The 26519-nt window shown below is 42.7% G+C and overlaps 1 protein-coding gene across 1 annotated transcript in view; it reads right to left on the minus strand.

Moving 5' to 3' along the window:
* Window positions 1-26184, minus strand: part of TBC1D15 (TBC1 domain family member 15) — a 54626-nt gene extending 28442 nt beyond the window's left edge. The window contains exons 1-8 of the mRNA XM_061639730.1: window positions 26067-26184; window positions 17196-17294; window positions 16915-16989; window positions 7561-7699; window positions 5818-6028; window positions 3808-3901; window positions 2398-2595; window positions 2164-2292 (exon numbers count right to left, since the gene is read on the minus strand). Of these exons, the coding sequence (XP_061495714.1) occupies window positions 2164-2292; window positions 2398-2595; window positions 3808-3901; window positions 5818-6028; window positions 7561-7699; window positions 16915-16989; window positions 17196-17294; window positions 26067-26090 (969 nt within the window). The 5' untranslated portion in view covers window positions 26091-26184. The remainder of the gene's footprint in view (window positions 1-2163; window positions 2293-2397; window positions 2596-3807; window positions 3902-5817; window positions 6029-7560; window positions 7700-16914; window positions 16990-17195; window positions 17295-26066) is intronic.
* Window positions 26185-26519: the final 335 nt, after the last annotated feature.

Here is a 26519-nt window from a genome sequence, read left to right on the forward strand (position 1 = left end):
CACATTCAACGGAACGACGTCATTGTCCAATAGGTAGTATTACCTTATTTTATTGCTACTTATTTTCCTTTTGTTTTCTATGCTGGATTTCCTTCCTAATATTTTTCTGTTTTATGTTTATAAACGTAAAAGTGAAAAAACAAAGTTATCAACTTTGACATTCATAAAGTAGATGTTTTTCCATATTATCTCCCTTTCCATCCTCCCTTCCCTCTTGCATCACATCTTATCAATATTTAGATTTGTAGGTCTTAAGTCAGAACCGTATCTTTTCTAGATTTCCCTAAAAGCATTTAGTTTAAGTATTGACAAAAATGAATGATATTTAAAATTATTACTCTGAAGTATTCGAAAGATGATATTCAAGTTAAATTAAAGCCAGTGTTTGTGGAGAAGCCAAACTTTAAACATTACAAATAATTTTCCACCAGTTCTAAAATTAGTCCTACTTGCTTTTACTTAAGAGTTATGTAAAAACAAAATTTATGCAAGTGCTTTACACAAATTATGATATCAAGATGTTCTTGGGAGCCAGCTCCCAGCAGCCCCGGCCAGCATTGTCAAGAAAGATGGGAAATGTGACCCTCCTGATGTTGTAAGAAAACAAGTTTCCCATCCCTGCTTTAGAGGAAATGTTCTCCTCAAGGCGGTTCTTTTCTAAAAACAGTTACGAAGTAAGTTAAGGCTCTACTGTTCTCTACTTAAACCTTACATAAAGGCTGGTGCATACTAATTTCTGTCCTAAAAGATTAGCAGACATCACTGTTTATTTGCTATGTGCATTTTTATGCAATTCACTCCAATGTATTATTGTTACTAGATCTCAGCCTGATTCAGTATCAGCAGCTCAAAAAACAGTGCTACAATTGGCAATATCTACACACTACCTCAGGGATCACCAACCAAATTTTGAGGGTGCACTGAAGGCACCAGTCACAAAATGGCTGCCAATGGGGGCATAGCATAACACTAAATAGCTGCCAGAGTAATCATGGTAAACATTTCCCATAATAGTATTTCCATACTAGAAAAGGCTTGGTCTGTTGAATTTCTGCCTGCCATACAGCTGTTAAAGGCACAAGAACCCTCTTCTCCCCTAGCGCCAATCCTTAGCTTAGGCTACCATCCTGTACCCACTTACCAGGAAATAAGCCCCATTAAACACTTATTTCTGAGTAGACATTACATACACTAAGTTAACTAGAGTGAATTCTTAACGAATCTCTGGTATGCCTAAAGACTCTTTGCACAATTTTCACTTTAATCTTCTGAGGGGAGAGGGATTCTTTAACATTTACCCACACTTATTGGGTAGTAGTATCTGCAGAAAATGAGCACTATCTGATCACATATGAGCCCAGAACAGGAAAGATGCAACCTGGCTGCTAGGAAAAAAAGGAAGCGCAAAGTATGGAGATTCGAAGAACTAGAAAAAAAAAAACCAGGAAAAGTACACTAAAAGGGAGGGTAAAACTGCAGCTCATTAGGACTGCTGGGAGTCCTATTGCCTGGTATCCAAGCATCTCACCTATCACAGCTCTGACTTCACTCATTAGCTAATAACACTGACAGGCAGGAGCAACCAGGCTGGCTCATTTCACAGAAACTGCTTAGAAGGGCAGCTGCATATTTTGTTCCATAACTTTCTTTCTAGGAGGGCTAGAGACTGGCTTTTGAAAAAAATGAAAGGTCAGATTCTTGGCTACCTGCTGGGGGTGCCACTGAAGGTTTTTGAGGATGCCATGGCATCCACAGGCAATGAGTTGGTGACACCTGCGCTACCTGATTGTCATGAAAAGTAGTAAGATTCTCCAAGCATGGTATTAGAAGTTGAGGAAATTATCAATGACTTCAAAAGAGAACTTACAGAGTTTATACCAGGGGTTGCTAACCTGTGGCCTCCAGACATTGACTATGTCTCCCATCATCCCTGATCACTGGCCATGCTGGCTGGAACTGATGGGAATTTGGGTCCAACAAGTTCTGGAGGGACACGTTAGCCATTCCTGGTTTACAGTACACCACTTCAGGGTATTGCCACTTTCACGATTCAGAATTTCAATGAATGTTTTTTGTGGGGGCTGACCAAATTTCACACATGTATCAGCTAGCTAGCAATAAGGAGTCAAACACATTTAAAAAAAAGATATTCTAAGATATTACCCCTCTGAATATCATTTGTTTCATAGAATCAACATTTAAAATTCTTCCTTCAGAATCCATGTTCTTAGTCCATTCTTCAACTGACAATGGCTGCTTTCTGTGAACTTCAGGTCGCTTTCCTAAATCAATCTAAAATATATACCAAAACGCTGTTATATTACCAAGGCAATAATTTATATTTTATAACCACCCATAGATGAATGACTTGCTATCTAAGCTTTCAAAAACACTTACTCGTGTAATAACTTCAAATCCTGGTTCTTCCTGTTGATTTATTTTTAATCCTGGTATAGCATCACTAATGAAGTCTGCCATTTCTGAGGGAGGCCGCTGTTGAATTGCTGAGTCACTTCCTCGTAAACTATCCAAAATATAGTTGGTCACTTTTGAAAATCCTCCCATTGTTGCTGTGTAAGGATCAGTCTTCAACTTCTGAGGATAGTGTGGGGGTAAAAAACATTCTGAGAATGGTTCATACAATTTGTAAAAATTTAGAACAAGATTTTAGAAATATTTATGGCATGAAATTTGTACATAAAAAAAACCAAATGTCTAAAGGGTAATAACTGATATATGTTGTGCCCAAAAGGCTACAGAAAGATGCCAAATAAAATTCCAACAGAATGAATTACAGCCTCTTTCGCTAGATATGGTTGGAAAAAATAAGAGAAAAGCAAGATTACATGTCTGTGCATTTTAATACCTACAGGATGCTGAACCCCAATGAAAATATATCTGCCAACCTTCATTTTCTGGATTCATCTGGTTTATCTGAAAACAAGGCTTTTTAAAAATTGAATATTTATAAGCTGTTCTCTGTTGAATATTTTAACCCCAGAGTGGGAAACAATAAAAGAAAATATACAGAAAAATATAGAAAAGTTACAGAATCCATAAAGTTTAATCAGTAATAAATTAACCACTCACTGCAGCTATACTGCAGTGAGGACAGTTAGAATTTCCAATTTAACCAAACACTTGGGTAAAGAAAACTGGGTAATCACCTGACCGAAACAACCAATGGAGCTTTGTAATAGTTCCCACCCATCTCTGACCTGGGGCAGCCCATTTGTTCTTTCAATGAGGCAAGACTCTGCATTAGGACCTAGACCACAGCTTCTGACTAGAAAGAAAAATAATGTCAGATCTTGGCAGAACTTCATCCTCTGCCCTCAGCTCTACACTGAACGTGGGATGAACATGAACATGATGAAACCCTAGAGCACTCCAAAGGGAAAATCTGGAACAGGTGATGAATACTTATTTAAGTGGTTGACAATGTATACTAATTTTATTACTTGGAAACATTTTCAGACAGAGATCACAACTAATTGTAAAACTGCAGATACCTGGAATGTAACCAACCTTCTTTGTTTATGTGTTTAATATTGTCTACTGTTGTGTACTGCCATTACATTACTGTATTTTTAGCCATACAGTGCTGCCATTGGGAGAAAGGGCAGGATACACATATAAGGAAATTTAAAAAGAGAATAAATACTTCATTTCATATAGAAAACAAATAAAAAGATCTACCCCTGTAAAAATTCCCAGTTCAGAAATTTGGTTTCCTTCAAGAAACTGATATTTTAATATCTTGAATCTTAAACTGAAGGAATACAACAAACAGTAAATCACACAAACCTGTATTAAACCATATGATGGTTCATCAAGGAGATTTTCAAAGGACTGTGAAATACTCTGACAGTTCACAAGAATTCTTTTGTCCTGTGGAGATCTGTGAACAAAAACAGAAACCATTTTCCCCTACACCTTCTTTTAGAATTAGGCTCACTCTTTGGGGCAATTCAACACTATAGCCATTACAACTGAGAAAATTAAACTCATTGTGCAATATTTTATGAGGTGGTTTACACATATGTATGTGCACACCCAAATATAGAAAAAGTAAGACAACACCGGCAAGAAAGTTGGAAGTATTTGATTGCCACCTCTAGGCTTATTCCGGAAATTAGCTGGTTGAATTCACTATTACTAGGTCCTGCAACAAAATACCATTACTTTTATTCATTGTTACCTTGAACACCTACCACCTATTCTGTTATGAAAGCCTTAGATAAGGCTTTTAATAAACACTATCGCTTCCCAGTGCTAGCCTGAAAGAATGTAGCATTTGTGCTACAGGATATGAAATTCAACAAGAGATTGCATCTTAGTCAGAAGAGGCTATGTAATCAGTCTTGATGACATGACTGTTAATAAACCAGAACTGAGGCTTGCTAATATAGCAGAGGAAGCAAAGGTTGTGATGTGTCAACACTTAGCTAATGCACCAGAATGAAAAACCTCTTAAAACACTTCCATTTTAATTAAACTCATCTTAGATAATATTCATAAAAAATTGGCACTATTCATTTGTTCAGAGCAGTTATTTATAATATTTGTTACCAAGGAAATATGGATTGCTCCAACAACATTAAACTAAATTCTCAAAATCCTATTTACTCTCTTGTCTCCCTCAAACTACTAATTTGACCTTAGTTACTAAAAATTATTGAAAGCTTCTGACAGATTGAGTGGTAATGAGAAAAGGCCTATTCATTTGGAGAATGTTTTTAAAAGTCATTTGAAGATGCTCAGTTATGGTCAGGGACAAAATATAGGATGCAAACAAATGTGGGAGACAATCTCAGTCAATCAGATTTTTACATGAGGACAATGCTATCCTAGGTTAGTATTTGTTCAGCCCACTACAGAAACCCCCTCTGGCCTCTGACCAGTGAGTACTGCAATTTCAGTTTCTATACTGTATTGTCAGAGAAAGCGGCCTTCTCTATTACTAGTCTCCAAAAGAAATAACTTATTTCTAATTACCTAGATCACCCATTTTGATCCAGGTGAGTCACTAGAGAAAAAGTCTTTGAAGAGGATAGTCCTGAAAGCTGGAAGAGATAGACGTGGGAAATGAGGGGGTAAGAGAGGAAAGACTGAAGGGGGCTGGTCACTTGCAAAAGGTTGTCCCCGATGCAAGATAGTTAACCCAGCTACAGGAGCGGAGTGGCTTCTCTATCCCCAATATATTATTTTACAATAAGGATGTTTTGTTTACAAAAGCCTGGTCACTGCACCTCAAGATGTGCCTTCCAGACGAACTGCCATTCTTGGCAAGCTGTATTTAGCTTTTCTTTCAGCTTTCCTGTTAGCTATAGCCACAGTGGGCAGGGGGGATACTTGATCTTGGCTGGGGTACTCTATTCTGCATCCCACCTTCTTACTACTGTCGACAGCCAGTAGGGATAGGAGAATTCAATGGCACAGGAGATTCAGAATCCAGCATTCCTATCTACCATCTTCACTGCTACCCTGCTTGCTATAGCTTGAGGCTTTCAGCTTCAGATCATCTACATATGAGTTTCTGAGCAAAACATCAACCAAATAGCATCCTGTAGTAACACTACAAAACACAACAGGTTCTTTGTAAAGTTGTGTTTGACCATTACGATTTATTTATTTATTTGAAAAACCACAGTATGAACTATAGAGCCTATTGATGTTGGGTTTTAGAACTATGAATAGAAGTGATATTTAGTCACTGGTCAGTTTTTTCTTTAAAGGTTAATCATCTCACTGTTAGGATAACTATACAAACAGTAATGCGAGCATATTTGTTTCAAGGAATCCTTGCTTACTTACTCACAGAGTACCACATATTTTCTAAGGGACCGAATCAATAAGCTGCTGTCTCCACGATGGAAGTGAAGAGCTGGGAGGACAACATCATCCTTTAAGCAGAACACCAAATAGGACCATCCCATTCCTTCTTTGTTTTGCTTAATGGACTTTAAATCTGCTAAACTAAACAGGAAGGACCATTTGTTCTCTCCCTTTGTATGAACAGCAGCATCTGAAGGGGAAAATAGTATGTTAGTTCTTAGTTTTGTCAATATGCAATGCACAACATTGGAATATATTAATACTTTTCCCAAGAATAAGTGAACAGAACATCATGTCAGCATACATTGAATACAAGATTTTCCCACTAAGAAAAGGAAGTCGTTTAGTGATGGTATGCCTCTGGAAGAGCCCAGGTTCACTCTCTGGTTAAAAGAATCTGAAGTAAGAAGACGGGAAAGTCCTCTGCCCAAAACCTTGGACAGTCATGTCCAGTACTGTCTACCTCAACTGTCATAGATGGAGCAATGGTCTGACGGTATAAGGCATCTGATATATTCCTATGAAATTTGAATAGCATCCACACATGGTGAAGTATTTGTGCTACTTTTCCTGCCAAACCAATAGGTAGTATAGCATCGCATATCATGTACATTTAGAAACATGCTGTATTCTGACGAAGACATATGGTAAGAACTGTAATTAGAAAAATCACACCCACTGATTTAGTTAGTATTATAACATTAACAGCTAGAAGACAAAAAAAATGCTACATGTGCAGCTGGCTCACGATATCAAATGCATGTATGCCTTTTATCCACTTATGAATCATGTATGGTAGGCACAGTTCACCACTCTGCTGTTAATCCAGGGGCAATTATTATTTGCTCTAGATGAGCAAGAAAGGTCCTAAGCTGATGACTTTCTATCAGATAGTCACATCATTACAAATTTATTTGGTCCATCCATAGAAATCTGAGGAAAAGTTATCGAACTCTTAAATACTGTATGACCCCAGTGTCCAAAGAGATGCCATCATCTTCTGATGTATTAAATTAAAACATTATTTATTTCCCATCCCCACCCATACACTTCAAATATATTTAAACAAATATTCATTATTTTTATTGATTGATTGATTGCATTTGTATACCGCCCCATAGACGAAGCTCTCTGTGCAGTTTACAACAATTAAAAACATTAAAAACAAATATACAAATTTAAAAACACATTTTTAAATTATTTATTATTTAAGAGATACTACCATGCTGAGGAAGCAGCACTACCCTGCCCATCCTAATTAACCGACAGGAAGACCAGTTATCTAAAACCTGGCTAAGTATAAGCCTCTTCACTCATTTCAACAGCAACCAAAAGCTGAGATTGCTGGACAAGGAAGCAACAGGCTGTTTTGTGGATACAGACAATTCAGCTGGAAAAAATGAAAGGTGTTGGCGCCCCCTGCTATAGATAGAATATTTTTAGAGTGCATCCCTTCACACAAATTCACTCCAATTCAGAGCTTCAAATCCCACCTTTCCACCAAAGACAAATGATCAGCACTATCAGCTGAGGGAAGCTCCACAAGCATAGTGCTAGTTATGCAGCTTTTTGCTATACTTGTTGTTTTCCAAATAAAGGGGACCACTTTGTACATAATCCCAGGGATCCCTTCCACATGTAGAAACCTCTGTGGCTGGAACTATCCTTACATGGATTGGACTAACAAAAGAAATATTTTTATACACAGTATTCTTCATGTACCTCCATTTGACTGTGGCTTCTTTTTAAAAGATACTGTGTTGACCATATCCCATTCTGCCTCATAACTGTTCGTATGTTCTGGTCCTCGCAGAGTCTTCTCTTTAGGAGTCTGTGCCCACTCAACAACTGAACTGGAATCCTAAATAAGATACCAAAATAAAATATCAAAAACAGTTTTTTCTTGCAGCTAGTGATACAAACAATGTTTAATTTCCATGATCTTGCTAAAGAAAGTCCTCTAAGGATCAGTACTGGGACCTGTACTTTTTAATTTGTTCATAAATAATCTAGAGCAGTGGTTCCCAACCTTTATGAGTATGGGACTCCCTTTGTAAAGCTCAAAACATTTTGAGACTCTCCCACCCCGCTAATTGTAATTTTAGCCTCTGTTAATTGAAAAACTGGTGCGTGGCAAAATCACATCTCCAAATATCCCTTTCCATAAAAAGCTCCCTGCAGACAGGGAAGTGTGGCTTTTTCTTAATGCAAAAGTCCAATCAAACTGGGATCCCTGTCCCCCCCCCCACTCCATAGTCTGAAGATGTACAGTCCTGTCTCCCAACACCAGTTGGCTACAGTGTTGGGCTAAGATCCAGGTTCAAATCCCCATGCAACTATGAAGCCCACTGGGTGACTTTGGGCTAAACACTCTCTCAGCCTGACCTATCTCACAGGGTTGGCGTAAGGATAAAATGGAAGGGGGGACCGTGTGCACCACCTTCAGCAACTTGGAGGAAAAGTGGGATATAAATTCAATAATAATTAAATAAATAAATACATTTCAGCTGCAGTATGAGGACCCCAGCCTCAGCCAACCTGCTGAGCTTTTTTAAAATAATCATCATCAAGAGCAGCAATATGGTAGTGGTAGCGATGCTAGACTGTGAAGACAAAAGAGTGTATAGGTTGAGGAGGGGTGTTAGTGCTTTTAGGCCTTGGGATGATCATCAGAACTGATAACTTGGTTAGCGTGCACTTGGGGAATGGGAGTGGAGCAGAAGACATATCAGCGCACGCACACACACAAACACACCTGCCCCTCCTGCAAGCATCTGCAGGCATGCATGCATTTGGGCATGTGGGAGGGGGGAACCCTCAACTGCTGCAGCATCTTGGAGAGAGAGGTTGGGGGGACGGAATGTATGTGGAAGAAAGGGGCAGACACTGGAATGCACACTAAGCCTCAGAGATGGGGTGGCGAGCAAGTCCAGAGCTTCCTCACTGCTCTTTGGCTCCGTCCGGGCCAAAGGTGAGATCTGGAGGGCCTCACAAATAAGAATAATTTTTAAAAGGACGTAGCAGCGAAGCAGGAGTCAAGAAAGGCAGGCAGGCTGGTTGTCAGGAAGGAAGGGGGAAAGCAGCCTTTCCTTGCAGCCTTGCTTCTTTTTGCTTCTCTCATTCTGAGTATGGGTGTCGTTAGCTGTGGCAGTGTGAGGAGCTGGGATAGTAATCCCTTCTTCTTCCTGGTAGCACCTCCCTCAGCCTCCTTTGGCATATGCTATGTGTGGTATATTTATTTATGCAGATGCCTGACCTTGGCATGCCTGAAAGATGCTCCTGTGCTTCAGCAAAGTCCTCCCCTCTCATTTGGAGCAAGGGGCAGGTGTCATCCGCAGCAGCAATGGGGAGCAGATAGCATCCAGGTGGTGATTTTTAAAATAATAATAATAATAATAATAATAATAAATAATTCATTTCTTTACTATTCGTGGCTCCCTCTGGATTACTTCATGGCCCCCAGGTTGGGAACAACTGATCTAGAGATAGAGGTGAGCAGTGAAGTAGTAAGTCTGATGATTATACAAAATTGTTCTGGGTGGTTTAAACAAAAAGGGTTTGTGAAGAGCTCCAAAAGAATATCTCCAGACTGCATGAATGGGTATTAAAATTGCAAATGCAATTCAAAGGAAGCAAGTGCAAAGCAATGCACATTGGGGCAAAAAAGTTTTTTCATATATATGCTCATGGGGTCCGAAATGGCAGTGAATGACCAGGAACAAGACCTTGGGGTTGTAGTCGACAGCTTATGAAGATGTTAACCCAGTGTGCTGCAGTTGTAAAGAAGGCAAATTTGATAAGGATCATTAAGAAAGGGATTGAAAATAAAATTGCCAATACTATAAAGTTGTTATACAAATATAGGATGCAACTGCCCTTGGAATACTATGTACAGTTCTGGTCACGTCAAAAAGGATATTATAGAGATGGAAACGATTCAGAAAAGGGCAACCAAAATGAACAAGAGGGCCGGGCAACTCCCCTATGAGGAAAGGTTGCAGCATTTGGGAAGTTTTAGTTTAGAAAAGAGGCAAGTCACAAGTGACATGACAGAGATGTATAAAATTATGCATTTTATGGAGAGTAGATAGAATTTTTCTCCCTCTCTCATAATACTACAACTCAAGCATAACAAATGAAGCTGAATGTTGGAAGATTCAGGACAGACATAAGAAAGTACTTCACACAGAGAACAGTTTAAACCATGGAATTTGTTCCCCAAAGAGCTAGCAACAGCCACCAACTTGGATGGCTTAGAGGCTTACACAAATTCATGGAGGATACGGGTATCAATGGTTATCAGTCACAATGGGTAATTTCTACCTTCACTCTAGGAGGCAGTATGCCGCTGAATACCAGTTGTTTGGAATTGCAGTTGGGGAGAGTGCTGCTGAGCTCAGGTTCTGCTTGTGGGATTCCCATGGACATCTGGTTGGCCACTGTGAAAACAGAGTGCTGAACCAGATGGGCCTTTAGCCTGATCCAACAGGGCTCATGGGTTCTTATATTGTTCTTTTGTCATAAACAAACTGAAGCTAAGAAATAGAGTGAACTGAGATGTAACATCCTTCACTGAATATAGCTTATCTTACCCCTTACATACCCAGTCGATCACTATGCTCTGCAGGTGAGGTCCTCCTGCAGATAACATCAGGAGGTCCGTCCCGTGGACCTTTAGTGTAGTGGCACCTATCCTTTGGAATTCCCTCCCCTTACATATTAGACAGGCGCCGTCTCTCCTGCCCACAGTGCGATTCACAAGACGGAGACAAGGATGAAATTAATTATTGTTTTATTAGAGTAATTGAGACATCAAAGGCAGTGCACTTCATAGACCTTGCTACGCTAACTCACTACTGTACCTAACTAAGCTACCTAAGCATCTCTTGTTCATTAGGGAGTCCAGTACACGGAATGAAATGAGCCATTTTTGTGAAGGCATCCACTACCACCAACACTGTGGTTTTCCCTTGCAAGGTAGGGACATCTGTGATAAAGTCTATAGTGACCATCTGCCAGGGACCCTGGGGAGTGGTTCTAGGAGCCCCACCAACCATCCCATGGCGTGTTTGGCACATGTGCAAGATCAAACATAGTGCTCCACCTCCTTTTTCATCCAGGGCCACCAAAACTCCCTGATTACTGCTTGTAAAGCCTTAAAGACCCCAAAATGTCCTGCGGTAGGGGGTCATGGCACTGACGCAGCACTCTGGCTCTGGTGTCTCCAAGGGGTACATAAATGGCATCATGGTGATATAACACCCCCTCCTTCCAAGTAAAGCCCTGCTGCCCCAAATCAGTCTGCATGGCGAAATCAGAGAGCTTAGCTTTGACGAATGGGTCCTGCTCTTGTGATGCACGTAAATCAGATATCCAGGAATCCTGACATGCACCGACTACCACCTTCTCGGGAGGAATAATGAACTGTGGCAACTTCGGAGTGGGATTCTCCAGGTACTCAGGTTTGCGGGACAGAGCATCTGGTCTCTTATTCTGGGCTTGAGGAATATGATGGATTTTGAAATGGAAGCGTACAAAGAACTGCGCCCAGCGCACCTGTCTCTGATTGAGCTTGCAGGCGGTGTGGAGGCTCCCTAAATTCCGATGATCCGTACACACCTCAATCTTGTGCTGCGCCCCCTCCAAACGATGTTGCCAAGTTTCGAAGGCATCCCGGATGGCCAGCAATTCCTTTTCCCACACAGTGTAATTTTGTTTAGAATCAGTCAACTTCCGTGAGAAGTAAGCGCAAGGTCTCAGACCTCCCCCTCTCTGCGCTGGTTGAAAAAGAACCCCATCGATGGCTACGTCTGATGCATCCGTCTCCACTACAAAGGGACGCGTGGGGTTGGCGTGCTGCAAGATGGGTTCTGAAGCAAACCATTGTTTCAGTTCTTCAAAGACTCATTGCACAGCTTCTGTTCAACAGAAAGGACCCAAGCCATTCAGGCAATCCATGAGAGGCGCTGTCTGGTCAGAATAATTAGCTATGAAGCGATGGTAGTAATTGGCAAATCCCAGAAAACGCTGTAGGTCCTTCTTGGTTTTGGGGGGCTGCCACATGAGAATGCAGTGAACCTTCCTAGGACCATCTCCACCCCTGCTGGTGAAATGCGATACTCCCCAAAATCCAATGTGGCCAGATCAAAACCACACTTTTCCAACTTGGCATAGAGGCGGTGCTCCCATAGCTTCCGCAATACAGCTTGCACGTGTGCTTAATGTTCCTCGGGGAAGTCCAAGTAGAACAAGATATCATCTAAATACACAATCATAAAGCGGTCCACATAGTCTCTAATGATGTCATTCATGAAATTTTGGAAGACTCCTGGGGTGCCAGACAATCCAAAAGGCATTACTAGATACTCATACTGTCCATAGCATGTCTTAAACACAGTTTTCCACTCATCCCCCCTCCTTCATCCGCACGAAGTTATAAGCTCCCCTCAAGTCCAGCTTGGTGTGTATCTTGGCGTGTTGCAACTGCTCCAACATCTCCTTGATGAGTGGCAAGGGGTAGCTGTTGGGGATGGTGATCTGATTTAAAGCTCTGTAGTCGTTACATGGGAGTAATTCTCCACCTTTCTTCTTGACAAACAGCAGAGGTGCCCCAGTCGAGGACTGAGAGGGGCGGATAAGCCTCTCTTTTGGTGTCCAAAAATTCCCTCAGCGCTGCCAACTCTGGTTCCGACAGGGAGTAAATCCATCCAGCAGGGATACGCCCCTGGCATCAAATTTATGGTGCAGCTGTACGGGCGGTGGGATGGCAGTTGATCCACCTCTTTCTTGTCAAACACATCCTGAAACTCCTCATACTTGGCGGGTAAGGATGCTTCCTCTTGAGGAAGCACTCCAGCCACCACCTCCTGCTCAAGCTCTTTCGATGGCTGACAGCACTGATGACAGTACTTTGAGGTGAACACCACCACTGCCTCATCCCAGGAAATAGTCAGGTTGTGTTGGACCAACCAAGGCATTCCCAACACCACCAGGAAGCGAGGTAAGGACGCCACATAGAATGACAGTCCTTCCTGATGCCCAGGAATCTCCATTTCTAATTTCTCCATGGCTCTGGTCACCTTTCCTGACTTTAAAGGCCGTCCATCTATGGTTTCGAATGCCAGAGGTTGTTTGTTCTCGGATTGGGATGCCATGCTCCTGAATGAAATTGCTGTCCATGAAACTTGACAAGGCCCCACTCATAGCCTTGGCTTGAAAGCTCTGCCCCAAGGACAGAGTAATTCGGATGGGCAGCAGCAGAGCGCCTTGGGACGGAAGGGGTTGTTGTGGAGGCCGAGTTGTCCCACTACCTCCCAACTCTTCAGCCTCTATGAGAGCTGGGATTTGTAGTTTTCCGGCGGCTGGAACTTTCCTGCCTTGGCGGGGCAGCCTCAGGCCAGGTGTCTGCTATTCCCGCAATATATATAGACAGAGTCCATCTTTCCGGCACTTCTCCCTCTCCTCCTCTGATAAGTGCGGTCTGGCCCCGCCTATTTGCATAGGCTCCTCCCCTGAAGGAGTTGAAGTTCCCACGCTAGGTGGATAGCACACGTGGGGGAGAAGTAACAGTGCCTGGGTATGGGAGGTTTCTGCCTTACTCTCCAACCGACGTCCTTTGAGCTGACTGTCTATTTGCATACACAACTGGTTCAAGCCCTTCAAGGTGCTTGGCGGAGTGGAGCATGCCAACTCGTCCAGTACTTCCGAACTAAGTCCATTCCTGTAAAAGTACATCAAGGCCGGGTCATTGTAGTCCGTTTCTTGGGATAATACACGAAATGCATTGGTATACACCCCCACGGACCCCTTTCCATGCTTCAAAGTCCCCAGTTGGCGGGCCACCGTCTCCTTCCGTTGAGGATCACGGAACATTTCTGACATGACCATCGTGAAAGCTGTATATTGTTGCAAAACAATGTCGTTTTTGATCAGGTACGGGGTGGCCCATTTGGCTGCCTCTCCTTCTAGGAGACTAATGATGAATGCCACCTTCGCATCATCAGTGGGAAATTCGGCTTGGCATACACGAATGTACAATTTGCACTGGGCTAAGAATGTGGTGAACTGGTCGCTCTGGCCACCATAACGGGAAGGTAGCCCCATGAGGGACTTGACTGCAGCTGGCGCAGCAGTTCTCTGGGCGATCAAGGCACGGAGGTTTTGATTCTCGATTTGCAGATTCTGGGTAACTGCTCTGAGGTTCTATATCTCGGCATACAAGATCTCAACTGTGACTGGGATTCCCCCTTCTGCGGCGCTGCTCGCCTCCATGTTATCAGTCATGGGAACGTCGGTGAAGAGGGATGGTGGCTGAGTCGAACTGTCATGCCCAGAGTGTGATTCACGAGATGGAGACGAGGATGAAATTAATTCTTGTTTTATTAGAGTAAATGAGACATCAAAGGCAGCACGCTTCATAGACCTTGCTACTCTAACTCACTACTGTCCCCAACTAAGCTACCTAAGCATACTCTGCAGCATGAGAAGTTAACTCAGCACCCAGATCAGGGGGCGCTGGCTTAAGTAGGGATGGTCTTCATCCGTAATCTCTGACTACTTCAAGGAGCCTCCCTCTGGATGAGGTGCTTCTCGCGACGTCTCACACTGGGCAAAGGGGGGGCGCGTCTCTGTCGGCTCATCTGACAATACAGTCTTGATAGGTGCCGGCTCGGCTTCAGGAGGCGGGGGTGCATTTGAAGTTTCAAGAGGGGAGCTCGGGGGGGTTGAGATGGCGTGCATGCCAGGACATCCTCCAATGGCTGTTGAGGTGGCTGGAGGTGGCGCGAAGTCTTCTTCGGAAGGAGAACTGTCCATGGGAACTGGCACAGAGTCAACCACACCCCCTCCCCCATGATCCTCAAAAGTGTCTGCACCCTCTGATTCTCCCCATTGCTCTAACTGAGGGATCTGCAACTCATCCAGCCCCCTTCCTTGGTTCCCTTGAGGGAGCTGGGGCTTGACACCATCTCTGTTATATTTTCAGCATCTACTGAAGACCTTCCTCTTTCAATAAGCCTTTTAAGTAGAGACCTTATCCCAGTCTGTGTCTGGTGTTGGAATTACTTTACAATGTTTTTACAGCTTTTTAAAAAAGATTTTTTAAGATGTTTTGTTTAAACATATTTTAGTTTTTATGATGCTTTAGTTTAGAGTGTTTTTAGTGTTTTTGTTTGCCACCTACTGGCTCCTACTGGGAGGAAGGGTGGGATATTTTTATTTTATTTATTTATTATTTGATTTATATCCCGCCCTTCCTCCCAGCAGGAGCCCAGGGCGGCGAACAGAAATGCTAAAAACACTTTAAATCATCATAAAAAGAACTTAAAATACATTAAAACAAAACGTTAAAAACATGTTTTTAAAAGCTTTAAAAACATCTTTAAAAACAAACAAAAAAGGGTTAAAACATATTATTAAAGAAAACATATTAAAAGCAATTCTAACCCAGACATTTAAGAAATAAATAAAGAGAGAGCAAGTTTTGATTTATGGCTCAGTTCAGAAGAAACAGCTGCATGTTAATTTCCCACCACCAAAAAAATAGCAAGGCAAACTTGCTTGCAAAAGTAGTAACATTGTACCCTTCAATTGGCTAGGCACTGCAGTCTCTTCTTCACACCCCACTTCTAGCCTTCAAGCTATAGTAGACTGTGGCTCTATGATATTAAAACAAGCCTAAACCATAGAGGCTAAACACTGAGCATGCTGTTTTTATTTGCCAAGTTAGACCTAAGGGCTTTTAGTTTAGAAGGCAGAAGTCATTCATAGCACAATACAATGAAAGAACTCAAAACCTATAGTTGTATTAAATTAAGTTCTTAAAAACAAGAACAAAATGACAGTATGTCTGGCTGAGTCAAGGAACTTTGAGGCTTTTATTTATAGCAACAAATTTGGATAGATTATCTTTCACTGATCACTATCTATAAAACATGCAGAATACTACCCCAAGAATTTTATACTAGAAAATGTATAAAATTACTGTACAGGACATAGTCTACCATTCTTACTGATGGTCCCTGTGATGTCCCTGTATATAGATATTACTGTAAATATGGAAAGTGCAGGTTTATTAAAGTATATATGGTAAGTGGACTGAGTGAGAGGGCTAGAATGCTGGAGAATGCTGTATGATGATTGGCTGAGTGTTTGAGTGGCTGAAGGTATAAATGAGAGGATGACAGTTGAGAGAGGGTTGTTGTTTTGGGTTGTGAGGAGTTGAGGGAGTTGTGGGTTGGATTGCATCAGGCTGGTATTGAGGCAGATTATATATGACTAGAAACATAAAGAGTAACGCAATATATGAAACCCTATGCTTGTTAAATATATCTTAAGTAATCTTGTTATTTCCTGGTGTTTATAAATAAATATTTTCTTGGTTTACCAAAAGCCTAATCCTTGGCTGGGGCTTTCACAGACCAGAAGGGTGGACAGGGTATTTACCAAGGTGGAGAAACAGTATCAAATGGTGGCAGCAGTGAAGAGATAGTGTAACATCATCAAGTATCCAGAGCAACTCAGGGCTGTATGCTTTATAGACACAAAGATACAGGGGGGTTGTGGCCTGCATGTGTACCCAGACACAAAGTAACAATAAGCCAGAAGGGGACTAAGGCAAAGTCTCAAGGCAATATTGTGAAATAGGGAGTGGCTGGTGGTGCTGCCTAGCAGTGGGATCTTGCGAGATCTGTGCTAGGGCCAGTGAGAGAACAAATAAAAACCAGGATCCTGAGTGGTAGTGACCAGAGCTGGGGCACACAAGGTGGGACGTGACAAGTGGTGGAAGCAGGAGGGATCCTGACAATCCCCACTAAGGTCTTCTGAGCAAGTAAACTTTTCATACCCTTTTCTCACCAATGTATATTTTCATTTGAGATAGAAAGATCTCAACCAAAGCACTCAATTTTATGTACCAATATGAAGAACAGCATATGTCAATAGAAAAGAATTTCACTATCAGATGGTACTGTTAGGCTTTATGCTATACTTTACCATGTAACATGCAGATATGGTTTTGGAGAATCCATATTATTATTTTACTTTTTCAAAAAAGATTTCTGCAAGTAATCAACATACCTTTCTAGCATATAGTATATTAGATGAGTCTAACTGATCATCCAGTGATCTCCAATCTACTACCACTTCAGTATCCTACAAAACAAATTATTCAATTATTCAAATGACTCAATAATGCTATTAAGGTTATACTTTTTCTATATACAAAAATAATGCTTTCATTTACTTTGCACTCCATGTATTTTTGCCAGGAAGACATTACCTTTACAGGATGGGAAGGGAGAAGGTTAATTCACAGAAAATTCATGCTAGATACAACAGATAAAATATTGATTTAATACCTTTTCTATGAGTCGCAGTATCCCAGATAACAAACAGTCCTGATCGTCATTGTTTCCACTGGAGGAGTGAATGAAAACCCCTTCCTGTTCATAAACAACCTTCCAAAAATAATAATAAAAAGATTAAGAAAAGTTGTTTCATAAAAGCACTTTTGGCAATTTGATGTCCTGAACTGGTTCTGGAGACAGGACCAACTGATGTAACACAACCTGTGGTCCTCTAGATGTTGTTGGACTCACTCTCAACTTCCATCAGCCCCAACCAGTATTGCCAATGGACAGGGATGTCATAGGACCACAGGTTCCTCACCTCTAAAGGGCCATAGGCCATAGGTTCCCCACCTCTGAGACAGGATGACAACACCTGCCTGCCACCATGTGACACAATCATATAACAAACTGTCTAGGGTTTCTGTTACAGGAGGCCATGGTAATGCCTACTATGCTGGTCCAGCTGTGAAATTAAACAGGATTACAATTTTGTAATGGGTGCTGTACCAAGATGTCAGAAATGGTGCAATGATTATTAAAGTATCACTAACTATGTCAACTTCAATTAGCTTCATTCATAAAAGAAAAAGCCAAGACTGGATAAAAGGCAGGCACAGTGTGGGTGACAATGACCTAGCTCATGTAAAATTGGCCCTTTTCAGACATAATGCTCAACTATGGGTTTAGTGTTACATTCACAAGCAGAAACAAGCCTTGGACTCATCCATCCCCTCACACCTCCAGTTCAATCAATGAGATCGGAAGCATCCACTTTAAACTAGCCATCATTTTTCATTATGTCCAAACAAGAGTTCTCTCAAGTTAAGTCGAACTATGATTTGTTCAAACAAGCCAGGATCAAGCCATGGTTTATGATCCTGGCTTGTTGTTGTTATGTGCCTCCAAGTCAATTACTACTTATGGCGACCCTATGAATCAACAATCTCCAATAGCATCTGTTATAAACCACCTTGTTCAGATCTTGTAAGATCAGGTCTGTTGCTTCCTTTATGGAATCAATCCATCCTTTGTTTGGTCTTCCTCTCTACTCCCTTCTGTTTTCCCAAGCGTTATTGTCTTTTCTAGTGAATCATGTCTTCTCATTAAGTGTCCAAAGTATGATAACCTCAGTTTCATCATTTTAGCTTCTAGTGATAGTTCTGGTTTAATTTGTTCTAACATGCAATTATTTGTCTTTTTCGTGATCCATGGTATGCACAAAGCTCTCCTCCAACACCACATTTCAAATGAGCTGATTTTTCTCTTATCCACACGTTACCAAATACTTCCAAGCTACACAGCAAGTGGATTGGACTGTGAAAGACCAACCCAAATTGTGTTTGTATTTTAACAAATTTGTAGGGCAGTCCAATATCTCTGAGAGGAGGTCAGGTCTCCTGCTCCCCTGGTGCATTCACTATAGCTGCCCAATTTCCTTGCTTTTTAAAGTTCTTAAATCGCAAGGTTTTTTGCCTATTAGTTAATTTCTCTGCTCTTTAATCCAGCAAGTAAGAAATGGGATCCTGTGCAAGTTTGCTGAGAATGGACTGATCATTTGCATGCTTATTGAGTTCAGTGGGATTTACTTCCCTGCAATCATGCTTAGGATAGGTGAAACTGACCACAGGGGATGGGGAGGGGGAGGAGGAGGGAGGAAGGGCACAGGGGAGGAGGGGGAGGGGAGCAGGCAGGAGGGGTAGAAAGACAGGTTTGATCATTTGCATGTTTATTGAGTTCAGTGGGATTTACTCCCATGCAATCATGCTTAGGATAAGTAAAACTGTCCGGGGGGGAGGGCTGGAATGGGCAGGGAGGGAGGAAGAAGGGGGGAAGAAGAAGGGAGAGGAGAGGGAAAGGAGGGGAAAGACAGGTCTGATCATTTTCATGATTACTGAGTTCAATTGGATTTACCCCTATGCAATCATGGTTAGGATAGGTAAAACTGACCATGGGGGAGGAGGAGGGGGAAGGAGGGGATTGGAGGGAACAAAGGAAGGGGGTGGGGAGGGCAGGTTTGATTATTTGCATGCTTACAGAGTTCAATGGTATTTACTCCTGTGCAATCATGCTTAAGTAAAAATGACTATGGGGAGGAGGAAGGGGAGGGGGAGGAGGAAGGGGAGGGGGAGGAGGGGGAAGGAGGGGATTGGAAGGGGATGAGGATGGGTAGAGAAGGGCAAAGGAAGGGGGAGGGAAGGGGCAAGAGGGAGGTGATAGAAGGGAGAAGGGAGAGTGAGTTTGATCAGTTGCACACTTCTTTAGTTTAATGGGATTTATTTCTGTGCAATCATGTTTGAAAATGGAAATGGACTGCCTTCAAGTCGATCCCGCCTTATGGTGACCCTATGAATAAGGTTTTCATGGTAAACAGTATTCAGAGGTGGTTTTACCATTGCCTTCCTCTGAGGCTGAGAGGCAGTGACTGGCCCAAGGCCACCCAGTGAGCTTCGTGGCTGTGTGGGGATTCGGATGCTGTTCTCCAGGTCGTAGTCCAACACTGACCTGGGGGTGGGGCAGGGAGGGTAGGAGGAAGGGGAGGGGAGGAGATTGGGCACTAGGCAGAAGGTAAGGCCCTTACCTTTCCAAAAGGAAAACATTGTTAACAGTAACATTGCTCTTCAGCGTTTCCTCCAACTTTTTATTCTACAGCAGGCACATGTAGCCTCCCACCCAAATTTCAACCAAAGCTGTCCCTACCCACATCCACACCAGCTCCCTTGGAGCTCCCTCTTGCGATCCATGGCAGGGTCACGAGCTGATGCTGCTGCGGATTGTGGAAAGGAGCACTACGCACCCACCCTAAGGAAGGGCCCTTCAGGGGCCCTTTGGGATGCAGGGGCCCTCAGCCAGGGCCTGACCTGGCCGCCCTCTGGCACTGGCACTGGCTAGGATAGGTAAAACTGACCATGGGGGGAGGAGAAGGAAGGGGAGAGGAGAGGGAAGGATGAAGGGAGGGGAGGGGGAGCAGAAAGAGGAGAAGGATGAGATTGAAAGGGGAGGGGGAGAGGTGAAGGAAGGGGAGGGAAGGAGCAAAAGGAAGGTGATGGGAGGGAGGAAGAGGGCAGGTTTGATCATTTGCATGTTTATTGAGTTCAATGGGATTTACTCCCGTGCAATCATGTTTAAGATAGGTTAAACCGACTATGGGGGAGGAGGAGGGGAAGGGAAAGGAGAAGAAGGAGAAAGAGGGGATTGGAACAGAATGGGGAAGGGAGAGGGAGAGGCAAAGGAAGGGGGAGTGAAGGGGCAACAGGGAGGGGATAGCAGGGAGGACGAGGGGATGGCAGTTTTGATCATTTGCATGCTTTTTGAGTTCAGTGGGATTTATTCCTGTGCAATCATGCTTACGATAGGTAAAACTGACCTGGGGGAGGGGGGAAGAAGGAGGGAAGAAGGAGGGAGGGGAGGAGAAGGGCAGGAAGAGGATGGAGGGGAGGAGATTGGGTGGGTGGGCACTGGGCAGAGGGGAAGCCCCTTTCCTTTCCAAAAGGAAAACATTGTGAACAGTATCACTGTTTTTCAGCGTTTCCCCCACCTTTTTATTCTACAGCAGGCACATGTAACCTCCCACCCAAATTTAAACCAAATCTGTCCCTGGCCACATCCACACCAGACCTTTATTTCACTTTGGACAGTCATGGCTTCCCCCAAAGAATCCTGGGAAGTGTCATTTGTGAAGGGTGCTGAGAGTTGCTAGGAGAGGCCCTGTTCCCCTCAGAGAGCTTAAATCAGAACGGCTGACTGTTAAACCACTCTGGCCACTGGAGCTCTGTCAGGGGAACAGGAGTCTCCTCTCAGCCCCCTTCACAAACTACACTTCCCAGGATTCTTTTGGGGAAGTCATGGCTGTCTCTCCTGAATCAAAGTCTGGTGTGGGTGTGGCCCCAATTAGGCAAACCCAGCAGCTGTGAGGCTTTTAGAACACTGACAGTTGGTTCTTACTGAGCATGCCCAACACTATCATTGGGTTCAAGCCAAAATTTCTTAAATTAATTAAAAATCAGCCAGGCATTTTTTTTTAACGTTTAAAGTGCAGAAGATGAAGGTCAGAGTATGGGGGCAAGGTCAGTATTAGGATTGCAGGTACTCTGTGAACATGGCTGATTTTTAATTAATTTAAACAGATAATGAGAACTCAGAGAAAAAGTCCAAAAGGGCTCTCGGGTTTTTTATCTCTTTTTAGACTTTGAACTCTCTATTCTCTCTGACTGTTTTCTGTATCGCCATGAAAATTTAGACAGTTGTTAAGCAAACATTTCTGAGTTGAGGACTGTAAATTTTGTAAGGTTTTGTTTTGAAATAAGCTTATGGGAAGCATCAGAATGGCATGGGGGTATTTTCAATTTAACATTGAGGAATGTGAAAAATCCACACTGGCTATAGTATACAGCCACTCTTGTGACTGTATAATGAGTTGGGGAGAGAAGGACCACATATGCCACCCTTCTTCCTTTGAGGAAAAGGATAGAAATGTAGCAAACAAATCAACCTAGTAATAAAACAGATCAAATTAACAACACAAATTCTTCATTTTGGAGCAGGTATCCCTTGATTTTCACCATTACCACAACTACATTAGTTTGCACAATTGCTTTTGAAGGTATCTTTCTTCTCCTTCAAAAATATACACCGATACTTTGCACAATAAAACACAGCACTAAATGCATTATGAACCAAAACGGCAGTTTCAGTGTTAACAGTGTTATGCTACTGCCGTCACCACAACCTAAAAAACAAATTATGGACTCAGCGAATAGTAGAGTTGGAAGAGGCCTATAAGGCCACTGAGTCCAACCATCTGCTCCATGCAGGAATCCAAGTTAAAGAATACCCGCCAGGTGGTCGTCCAGCTGCCTCTGAATGCCTCCAGTGTTGGAGAACCCACCACTTCCCTAGGTTATTGGTTCCATTGTCGTACTACTCTAACAGGAGGTTTTTCCTAATGTTCAGTTGAAATCTGGCTTCCTGTAACTTGAGGGCATTATTCCATCTCCTGCACTCTGGGATGCAGTGTTCTTATTAAATTCACCATATCTCTGCTCAGGAAGGTACACCATGCAAGCCACTGTGGGATGGGTGCATGAGAGCAACTGTACCAGCTAATATTAAATTATTTATGCAGTGAACAGGAATCAAGTTTCACTTAAACATATTGCTATTTGAATAGTGGGTCCAAAAAAGAAACTGGGGCCAAAATACATAAGATTTTCCGGCAAATATTGCAAAATAATTGAATGTAGAAACATATATACCTCAAGGAATTTCTCTAAATTAAAATAAGTGTACCTACCCTGAGCTAGGAAACACAAAGTAAAATTGTAGTCAAATACAAAATTGGCTGTGGGACCAACTTGTGCCTCACCTGTTTTTCAGACTTGTTGCTATAACTTTTCTGTTATAGTTTCCATTGTGCTAAATTAGATATAGCAGTAACAGTCAGATATACTTGTGCCCTTATTTGTAAGAGCAAATTTGAAAGCTACCTTGTCCGTGTATTCATTCTAAATAAAGTTCTTTCACTGGGACAGTTGTACAATCCTTTCTCTCCTTTACGGGCATTAAAGTGTTAGGCCACTGGTGTCTGGTCTATTAAAGCACCACCAACCTCAGTTAGTCCTCAGCCAGCCCCACCTGCCTGCCTTCTTGCAAATGGTCTAGTAGATGGCACTGGCTGCCAGCTTCCTTGTCCTTAGTCTTACTGTTGCTCTTATAGAACTCAGCTGGGAGGAGACCAATGGGATAGGTACAGAATGGTAATACACAGCTGTATTAACCTACAGTTGCAGAAATCCTAACTTCACATCACCATGGATGGGGTCTGAGCTGCCAGTGACTGACCAGAAAAGAGATTCTGGGGTGGTGGTGGATAGCTCAATGAAAATGTTGACCCAGCATGCAGCAGCATTTATCGGGGCAAGAAAAATCTAAGTTTCACATGAATGCTCATGGGGTCTGAACTGGTGGTAACTGACCAGGAATGAGACTTTGGGATTGTAGCATAGTTCAATGAAGATGACAACCCAGTGTGTGGCAGCTGTGAAAAAGATGAATTCCATGCTCAGGATAATGAAATAAATATATATATCCCACCTTTCCTCCAAGGAGCTCATGGTGGCATACAAACATGTTTCTCTCCCTCCTGATTTTATCCTCACAACAACCCTGTAAGGTAGATTAGGTTGAGAGACAGTGACTGGCCCAAGGTCACCCAGAAAGCTTCATGGCTGAGCAGGGATTTGAACCCTAGTCCAACATTCTAACCACTACACCACACTGGTTCTCTCTCATTTGGAATGTTATGTGCAATTCTGGTCTCAAAAAAGGATATGATATTGTAGGAAAAGGTGCAGAACAGGGCAACCAAAATCATCAAGAGGCTTGAGCAATTTCCCATCAAAAAGGCTAAAGAATTTGGGGGTTTTTTGTTTAGGGGAAAAAGATTTAAGGGGGGATGTGATAAATGTTTATAAAATAATGCAGGGTATGGAGGAAATGGAGATTCTCCACTGCCTCTCTCAATACCAGAACTTGAAAGTCATCCAATGAAGTGGATTAGCAGTAGATTTAAGACTAACAGTACTTCTCTACACGACATGTAATAAATATATGGAAACCTCTGCCATTAAGATGGCATTAAAAGAGAATGCTTATTCACTTTATTTCTAACGTTCAGGCTTGAGTGCTTCTGCTTATGTAGCTCAAGTCTTGGGCAATCCCAAGGTTTGTATAAGTACATGAAAATATATTTAGGAAAAATGTTCAGGGGACGACCCCAAAAACATCCCTATGCTCAGAGGCTACAGAATGCTAATTGTAGGGGGGTGAGGGTAGAGCCAAAAACCAGGGGAGGGGATGAAATGGAGCAGCTGGAATTGTGAACAGCTGTTTTCCATACTGCAACGTTCTGTTACAGGTCATTCTCGTTACACCTGGCATTTATCTATCAAGAGTTATTACTTACATGATATCTAAATGGAGTGTCTAACACAGAGTTTATGTTATAGGCTCTATGCCACTATATGAACTTCCCAGAAACATCTAGTTAGCCACAGTGGAAAATAGTATACTGGACAAGGCTGACCTTTTGTTGGATTCAGCAGGACTCCTCTTACAAGTCAGACCAATTTGGATTTGTTTAGCATTAGAAAGCCAGGCAGAGCTCATCAAGCCTAACTTCATGTCCAGCTGAAACTCTAGCTATGGGTTGTACACCGCATAAAATGATTTCTGATCAACATGCAACACAATCATGTGTAACAGGCATGTCTGTGCTCACTAAAATCAATGTTTTAAGCATGCCTAATTTTGCACAAGACTGAAATCTTAAACAGAGGTCACAAACTGTACAGAATTTAGGGTTTCCTGAAACTTTTACAGAAAAGTTGGTGCACTTTTCAACATATGGAGTGCTTCATTATTTATTATCTCATTAATCTTAACAGCCAATGTAGGTTAAGATAAGAGATCACAACTTCCCCAAGCCATACATTTTGATGCTCTCTTGCAAATTCATCACTACATATGGCTAAGCCACTTGTCTAAGTCATTCTGGTCCAGCAGAGTTGCAGCAGTCACTGTGATATGTTCACAGCTATGGTGCAAGAATGCCTCCTATAAAAATGCCTCTATTCCTCTTATGTCTTGCACCCTGTCAGTGCTAAGTCACTGAATCCCCACAACCACTATTGACCATTAACTTGCTAGATTTCTCAGTTGCACTCTTAACTGACTCTTTGAGCATTTCACTTATAAGCAGTGGTGTAGTTGTCCAGAATCTCACAGGGTCTTAGACTCCTTACTAGTTTGGCAGCAGGGTCCCAATGTCTCCAGCATGAAAGGGGAGTATGTTAGCCACTGAGAAGAGTCTTCTAACATGCTTCCTTGTCCTTTCCTGCTGATTGGCGTCAATCAGAGTGAAAGAAGTTGAGTCAGCCACTGAGAAAACTCTTTCCAGTAGCTAACACTCTCCTCTTTTGTGCTTATCAGCTCCTAGGGACATCTGTTGTGGGAGAAGGCATTAACACAGATCTCATTCTCTACCCAGCAACAAAAAGAGAGAGAGGTGCATGGCTATCATGAAGAGACCTTGCACTTCTGAATTTGCCACTACACTACTGCTTACAAGACAGACAGTTAACTTCATTAGTATCCTGTTTCTTCTATCAGGAAAAAAATTAATAATAAATACACTCTAACAGTAAATGTGTCAGATAGTTTTTGTCAGCATTTTAACAACATAGTTGACTCCAGATAAGAATCTATCAAGGACCTATACTGACACAATACACGTTTCCCAATACACATTTTTTCCAAAAAGCCTCTATTGTACATCTCGTATGTCAGAAAGCAGCAAAAGGGATAGGATGGGGCAGACTCCCTTTCCCAAATAAGTCAGGGATACTGCAAAAAGGATTAATAACTGAGCACTGCAAAATGATGTATGACAGGCCAAATAAATTAGTCAGCCTTAAAAGGTAGTCTCTTCCAATGAAACCTACGTTGCACACCGTCATGCAGGAGAGCCTTCACGCAGCCTCAACGTATAGTACAGCCCCAGACCTAATCCAAGGGTAGGGAGAATCTCCCACATGTCAGAGCCCTACATCTCTTACCCAAGCAAGTCAAGATAAACTCCGTCTCCCACCAAACATCTCCTTCCTCATGACACACCACCAGCTAAAGGCCACCACCTTCCCACCCAGCCAAGAGTACCGAGTCACTCCCTCCACCGTCTTCATTTCCCCCCAACTATGCAGCGTTCAGAAACACTGAAGGGAGAAAGAGCTTCTTCCACTATTGGAACCCCTCAAGGCCACCTTCCACCAGCCGCCACTTCCCCACTGTGGGTTAAACGCGCTCCTCATTCTCTCTTCCTCTTACCTTTCCGCTCCCAGGAGCCGCCATGTTGGCTACTAGTGTTTATGATGACGTTGCTCTCTTCACGTGTTCCTAGCGGCTTCACAACAACCCCAGCCCCGCGTCGCAAATCCTGGCGGATGGGCGCATGCGCACCTTTATTATTAAGAAGAAAAAGGGGCGGGCCGGGGCCGGGCGGCCGGGCGGGGTGGGGCGGGGCCGAGAGAAGAAGAGGAAAAAAAATTGTGTACTAAGAGTAGACGGAAACCAACGGAAATTGCCGAAAGGGGAAAGGGCGAGACCTTCGAGGAGCGGCGTAGGTCGTAAGGCCGGCTTGAATTGGACGTACTGCTTCTGGAGTATGGAAGTTCTCGTCCAGATAGACCTTGAGAGGTTAAAGGGATACTGTATTTTTGACGAACGCGCTGCCTTGTTTTTGTGACAGCTGCATGCTTTCACAATAACCTCTCTTCTACA

This window comes from Rhineura floridana, chromosome 8 (genome assembly GCF_030035675.1).
Source record: "Rhineura floridana isolate rRhiFlo1 chromosome 8, rRhiFlo1.hap2, whole genome shotgun sequence".
NCBI classification, from domain to species: Eukaryota; Metazoa; Chordata; class Lepidosauria; order Squamata; family Rhineuridae; genus Rhineura; species Rhineura floridana.